We start from the raw sequence: 7326 nt of genomic DNA on the forward strand, positions 1-7326 counted from the left end.
TAATGCTGGCCCGAAAAATTTTAGGTCTCGAACTTTTGAATTTTCGAATTTGAATAACGAATATCTCTTGATCTCCTTAATTTTCGCTACTTATATCTTTCTTAGCCTTAGCCGGTCAAAAGTTATTATTCTTGGTTAGGGTTCGGTATTGGGTCTAAATATCAAAAAAATTTTTTTTCTGTTAAATAAAGAACAATTTTTCTAAAATTTTTAATAATTGCTTTAAATACGATTATGACGATCCGTTTCACAGGGCAACAAATTCCTTTGGGCTCACCACCCATGTATCCCGTCCAAATGCAAACGGGTGCTTCCTTGAATCCAGGTCAACCTGTTTCGCAAAGTCCTTCATTCCATGCTGCTCCTGCTTATGCGCCTCAACAAGTTCAAATGGCGCCACCGGCCTATTCTCCTCAACCAGCTCCTATGCCGCAAGTTTTTACTCCTCAGCCAACTTTTGCTCCACCACCAGCCCCGCCAAAAGCTCCGACATTTCGTGAGTATTGGAAACAATTTGATCGCCGACACTTGAAAAAACGTCGTTTATTTTTATTGTCTCCCGAATACTTAAAGAAAATTAATTTTTAACCAAGAGGTACAGTTTTTTTCCTCTTTTGTGGACCCCAACTTTGTGGACATTTTCTTCATTTAAAGGGGTTTATCTGGGACACTTTTGCAAAGATGATGTTCCACTTTTGTGGACATTTTCCCTGGTGAAAAAATTTTAGAGGTAAAAATAGCGTATATTTTTAAAAATCTTTTGTTTTTTCTAAGACATTTATGGCTTATGAGGAACATTTGACCGACTTTAGTAATAAATAAGCAAGAAAAATGCGTTTCAAGGATGAAATTTGCTATTTTTAGATAGAAACTAATGGGACCGAAAAATTTTAAGCCTCTACGGTAGGACAATTTTTTGAAGACTCTTGCCCACTTTTGTGGATATTTTTGAGAAAATCTGGGACAAAAAATGTCCACAAAAGAGGAAAACGATTCTGTTCTTTTTTCAATCGTTTCAAGAATAAATATTTGAAAATTAAGTCTATAAGATTAAATAAAAAGGCAGCACAGATAAGAATTTCTTCATAATACTGCTTTGAAATCTTGAATTAAATATGAAAATAGAATCTCACATCAGTAAACCAATAGATACAGTCGATTATTGAATTTTGGGACATTTTTGTCGCATAATTTTCTCAAAAATGTCCCTTCATTCGAATTTCGAAACACTCGCCCAAAATAATGTCCCATCCGAATCGCTTAACTCAAGCCGGCCAAAGCCAAATTTCTAATACATTTTTCGAGCTCTTGCTCTTATCAGTATCTAGCCACTTCGAAGTATCTTGAAGGCGGTAAAGAGGTCTCTTAAATAAGAGGTACTCATGATTGATTGTTCCATTTTGCCATTTTTGGAATTTAATTTTTTCCTTATTTATTCCTCTTATCAAGTTTTTGAAGCAAATTTAACCACAAAAAAAAACTATTATTCTGCGAATGCAGAAGTTGTTAAGTGCAGAAAATGAAGTAGAAAAAAACTGCCCTTGCCAACCCATTTTGGTCTTCATCAGAAAGAAACCTCTTCGGTTCATCTCTTTCTAACAAAGAATTATTGTTATTGATTGTTTTTGGCTGCAAGATTGGTATTATAATCGACCATGAGCGAGGGGGTGTGAGCGCGAGCAGTGGCCCTGAAATAATACCTGAGTGAGTGAGAATGAGCGTGCGCTCGCGCACCCACACCTCGTGCTCATCATTTTTTAAAACACTGCAAAAAATGTCCATAAATTTAATTTTTAAATTCCATAAAAATCGTTGATCTCATAAATGTTTTTAGAACCTCAACAAACGAATGCGCCTGCTCAAAATCAAAGCGAAAATAGTATTTGTGGTTACATTTGCTTTGGCCTTGTTGCAACAGTGTTGATCTTGATCTCTATTTTGAATGCCGTCGCACCAGAAGGCCCTCCAGGAGGCCCTATAGGAGGCCCTCCTAATGACAAGAGTTTGAGAAAAAAGTATTAAAAAATGGTTGGAAAAATTTATTATTCGGTCGACGAGGCTCTAACCATGGCCTAATTCACGGAAATCAAGAAGAGTGAAAGGCTAGGATGTTTCATTTTGGTCATAAATGCTCTATTTTTATTATTAAATTCGAATATGTAATAAAAATTTTGAAAAGTCGAAAAAATTTTTCTCGACGCCCCCCCTTCCGGGAGGTGGTGGGTTCATTTTGACCAAGATTCAGCCAAAACCACCTATGATACGAAATTTCGCGGATTTTTTCTCTATTTTTACATTCTTTTGTCAAAATTATGGTTTGAAACTTCGTTAAAACAGGCATCACGAACCATTTTCTATTCATTCGTGAAGAAAAAACTGATCGACAAAAGGAATTATTGAATTTTTTAGAAAAACCGGGTCTTATTCTCGACCACCACCCCCTTAAGTCGATTTTTTTTCAGCGATATTTATACTCGGAATTTTTCAAACTCTTTCTCTGACCCTGGCTATTACAATTATTATGGTCCTGGTCCCGACTATGGTCCCTACGGTCCCCCTCCAGGATATGGTCCCTATGGTCCTTATGGCCCCCCTCCTGGATATGGTCCTTATGGTCCTCCTCCTGGCTACGGTCCATATGGTCCGGGATCCGGTCCTTATGGTCCCTATGGATACTACTACGGCGGTCCAGGCGGTCCTTACCGGATGAATATGACAAAAATGGTCGAGATATGCGGCAAAAAAGAGCCTCTCTCAATGGCGACAGACTTTATCTATCAAGGCTCACTCTTCAATACAACAGTTTCGATATGCGATGGCGATTACGAGTACTCTGTTCATTCTTCTTCCGACACTTTTATCCTCAGGTTTTTGGATACAATTATTATCATCATTTTTCGAAAGACAAATTAATAGTCCGTAGAGTTTTCGTAAGATTGTCAACATCGATTTTTAGCGTATTTTCTGTGTCAATTTCTTTAAGCATATAAATTTTGCATTATTAACTTTATAATATGATTAATAATACAAAAGTAAGGTTTTTTTTTTCTCATTGCCGTGAAAACCTTTCTGATTTTTTTCTTTATCCCCCCGCGGTTAAGGAGGTCGATATCAAGAAAAAAATTTTCCATTTTTTCGCTTCAAACTTTTTCTACGTATAGTTTCGAGGTCAAGGAGAAAACTTGTAAGCAAAAATTTTTTAATTGGACCACGTGATTTTTCACAAAATCGCCTCTAAAATCTCGAAAATTTGCCCTTTTTATAATAGATCGACCAGTTTTTAGTAATTAAATAAATAATTACTTAGCTTTCGTCCAAAAAAACATTAACAGAAACCCCTGGGAACATTTATAGAATGATTTTAATACTGCTGAATATAAATTCAAAATTTTATATTTTCGTTGAAAATTGCGAAAAACAGGAAATCGATTTTTTTCTAAAAAAAATTTTTGAAATTTTGAATTCTGGCCTTCATAGGATCTAGACAAGGGTCTGATCTAACTTCTCAGAAAAAAATAAATTCCGCTCAATATAAGGGTTTCGAGAAAAGTCTGCCAAGAAAATGGTCATTTTTAGCGATTTCCGAGTTTTCAACGCCATTTTTTACGATTTTTTTCTGGGAATTTAGAAATCGGCCTTCCATAGGCACGAGATAAGGGCCTCAACTCTTTATTAAAACAAAAAAATCATCGGTCACTATGTTAGGATTGGGAGAAAAGTCTGCCAGAAAATCCCGATTCTTGATATCTACCTCCTTAAAACAGTTTCGATTGATCAATTTGAAAAATCATGAATTTTAATATCCGAAATTTACAAAAAAATATTCTCTTGCATTGTTGAAAACGGGTGTAGGGCGGCTTCGTTCGAAATTTTCGAACGCCGTTCGTTATCTTGCGAACGCCGTTCTCAACAAAAAAAAAATTGCCGTGAGTGTGCGCTTCGCGCACTTTCTGGTAAAGAACTCATTGGCTTCGCAGGAGCAGTCTTTTTCTACCGCTGGGACACATTTTGAAAAAAATTGTGAACAATTTTCGGCCAAAAATTTTTCGATTTTGCGAACGAAACTGCCCGCCACCCTTGAAAACTCATAATTTTTTTAAGCTCACCATCAAACAAAGGATATTATGAGTGCAATCAAAAAATTACTTCTGCTTCTTCTGGCATCACATTCGAGATTGTAAAACTTGAGACCGAATTTTGTGCTGATGATCTTGTATTCATAGATGAAAATGAAGATGAATATGCCTTTTCTGGAAATATCACAGAGGTAATTTTACTTCAATAATCTCGTCTGTATGAGTTCACCGCCTAAATTTAATTCCCATGAATTATTTGTTATTTCTATTTTCAGGTTGCCCGCTTTTCGTTTTCTTCTCCTTCCGTCTTTATTCATTATCGAGGCAATACAACTTCAAACGATGGCTTTTTAATATCGATCGAAGCGGGATTCGAGCCAAGAAACAACATAAGCATCATCCATCCTCTCGTCATGTCGAAGACCCTTTCAAGATACGCAAAAGCAAGAAATGAATAAAAATTAAAAGGTTGAATACTCGCGTGGGCCATTAACCGTCCATAAATTTTTTTTGTTTGAAATTTTGAAAAAGATTGCGACTGTCACTTCTAGTTATTGCCAAAATTGGTAAATATTGTCTGGCAGTTTTGGGGGAACTGTAGGGAGAAAATTTTTTTTCATATTATAAAGTTAATATTAAATGAGAAAAACTAAAATGAAACTAGATCAACAACTCCGTTTTCTTAACCTTACGCCGCCAAACTAAAATTTCACCCCCCGCCGCCAAATGTGCCATATATGGCACATCATCTTTTCCGTTGTCCTAGGCCCCATATAATGGCCGAACCCGAACCTTAACCAAGATCCGAACTCGACCCAGAACCCGAGCTCAAAAATGAACCCAAACCCAAGCCCAGACTATTGCCCGAAAATGAGTAAAAATGGAAGAACCCGAAATGATGACGGAGAGAAAAATGGGTGTTGGAAAGCCCTTGTGCCATATATGGCACATTTGGCGGCGTAGGGTTAAGGGGAAGGTCGACGAGAGTCAGGATTTTTCAACCAAATTTCCGAAAAAAAACCCTACACACTTTGGGATCGCTCTAGAATTGACCAAAAAATGACCTACAATTCGTCAGGAAGGTATTTTCTTGAATACCTTCCTAAAAAGGGAGAATCTAAGGAATTCAAAAATAAAAATTTCATATGCAGATGAAGTAAAATCACATTCTCGGGGCAAAATCCTAACCCCCAGGTTTCTCATGCGTATTAGAAAGCCCGTGATCTGAGGAGTCGTATGGTATGTTTTTTTGGGCTTTAGTCATAGAAAATGACGTCATTCTGGCTGACTGAAGAGGCATATGGCCCATATTATGCCTTATTTAAGTTTTGTTAAAACAGAATAGCTCTGTCAAACAGAATGGTTCTGTCAACAGAATTATTTCGAAGGCCGGCCCTTGCGGGTTGAAAAATTTCCAGGGAAAAAATTTTAGAGCCACCTAACCACATGGTGAAAAATTGAAAACCGGTTGGTTTAACGAGATTTATAGATCCGCAAATAGATCTCGAGCTGCTCTTGAAAATGAGCCCAAAATCAGTGTACATTTATACAAAAACCAAAAAGTTACAGGTCCCGTTCGGTTTACCCCATATCATATGTACACTGATTTTGGGCTCATTTTCAAGAGCAGCTCGAGATCTATTTGCGGATCTATAAATCTCGTTAAACCAACCGGTTTTCAATTTTTCACCATGTGGTTAGGTGGCTCTAAAATTTTTTCCCTGGAAATTTTTCAACCCGCAAGGGCCGGCCTTCGAAATAATTCTGTTGACAGAACCATTCTGTTTGACAGAGCTATTCTGTTTTAACAAAACTTAAATAAGGCATAATTAGTGCTTGAAATGGGTAACTGCGGCGGTAAAAATTTAAAGAGAGTGTCAAAAAACATGATACTCTCCATTATGGAGTTTTCTGAAAAACAGGCGCGAAGCGCACGCCCATTCTTTGATTTTACGAAAACAGAATAGTTCTGTTTTCTACAGAATGGTTCTGTCAACAGAATTATTTCGAAGCCCCGCCACCCGCAAGTGCTCCGAAAATAGATCTCGAGGTCCCGGTCGGTTTCAACCAATAACAGGGGACCTATGACGTCATTTGTGATGACTAAGACCCCTAACTTATACCATTCGACTCCCCAGATCACCGGCTTTCAGAGAAGAATGAGAAACATAGGAGTCGGGATTTCGTCCCGAGAATGTCATTGGCAGACTATGCGTAAAGAAAAAAGCGTCATAAGAATTGAGTAACACTCAGTGAATGAGTTTTTTGATTTTTAGGTCAATTAAAGTAAGCGAGTATTTAACCTTTTATTTTGATTCTGTCATGTCAAAGTTGCCTTGGAATATAATATCTCATTTTCTCAAATGATTATACCAGTCTTGTTAATGTCTGTAGTTTGTGTCTTATCTTCTAAGAGAAGAATCACTTTTTTTATCTCAAGGACCCTTCCATCAAGAATCGTGAAAATATGACTCTAAAGTGAACGTTCTTCTCGAAAACAACCTTGGGTAGACTATTTATTTCAATTGCAAGCTTTTGTTCGATTGCCCTGAATTACGTGTTTTTACTCGTGTTTATGATAGAAAAAGTTTTTGTGGTTGGAATACCCTTTACGGGGTAGAAATAGATTTTTCGAAAACCCGTGATTTTCGGGAAGCACTTTAAATAAGAAAAACCTGTTTTTACTTATGATTACGCAATTTCCTCAAAAATGTTGCTAGATAAAGGGTTATACAGTATAACCCTATATATATATATGTGACATATCAGAAGTATTATTTGTCTTCTTTCCAAACCATCAAGAGTATTTTAATGTAAATATCAAAAGTGATCTTCCGATACAAAATCTTAATATGCTCTTCTTGCTTCCTAGTTCCTGTTTCTGAACGAATTCAACAGGCCAGAGGCGAGAATTTTTAGTTAATCCCAAACAATGTATCCCAAACAAAAAAATGAAAAAATCATTGTCATCCGGCTCAACCCGAAAGATATCCATTTTAAGGGTACTATCTTCGATTTCCAGAAGGTGTCTTTTCAAAAGATGTATAAGAATCGGTTATTAGAGATGGATTCTTCATTAAAATCAATGATTATACCTAATTGACAACTATTCAAAATTATCAATATATCTTGAGATATGGCCTCTAGAAGTTTTTCGAAAAAAAATTTTGAACTTCTATTTTCTCGATCAAGTGCTTGTTCGAAAGCTCAGAGCAAGAGCAGTATGTTGGTAGCTGTATCCATCGCGACA

General features: G+C 36.7%; 1 protein-coding gene across 1 annotated transcript; it reads left to right on the plus strand.

Annotated features, from left to right (window-relative positions):
- Positions 1 to 257: 257 nt before the first annotated feature.
- LOC145710408 (uncharacterized) lies at positions 258 to 4541 on the plus strand. Its single transcript, XM_081788162.1, has 5 exons — positions 258 to 496; positions 1835 to 1994; positions 2499 to 2867; positions 4102 to 4267; positions 4352 to 4541. Exons 1-5 carry the CDS (start codon positions 283 to 285, stop codon positions 4532 to 4534), a joined length of 1092 nt encoding a protein of 363 aa, XP_081644288.1. The 5' UTR covers positions 258 to 282; the 3' UTR covers positions 4535 to 4541.
- Positions 4542 to 7326: the final 2785 nt, after the last annotated feature.

This window comes from Oikopleura dioica, chromosome 1 (assembly GCF_907165135.1).
Source record: "Oikopleura dioica chromosome 1, OKI2018_I68_1.0, whole genome shotgun sequence".
In the NCBI taxonomy this organism is placed as follows: Eukaryota; Metazoa; Chordata; class Appendicularia; order Copelata; family Oikopleuridae; genus Oikopleura; species Oikopleura dioica.

Excerpts from the sequence above, each read along its gene's own strand:
- LOC145710408 (XM_081788162.1), top strand. The coding sequence starts at position 283 with ATGTATCCCGTCCAAATGCAAACGGGTGCTTCCTTGAATCCAGGTCAA. Across the intron at positions 2,868-4,101 it reads TCCGACACTTTTATCCTCAG|CTCACCATCAAACAAAGGAT; the intron begins GTTTTTGGATAC and ends AATTTTTTTAAG. Across the intron at positions 4,268-4,351 it reads TTTCTGGAAATATCACAGAG|GTTGCCCGCTTTTCGTTTTC; the intron begins GTAATTTTACTT and ends TTCTATTTTCAG.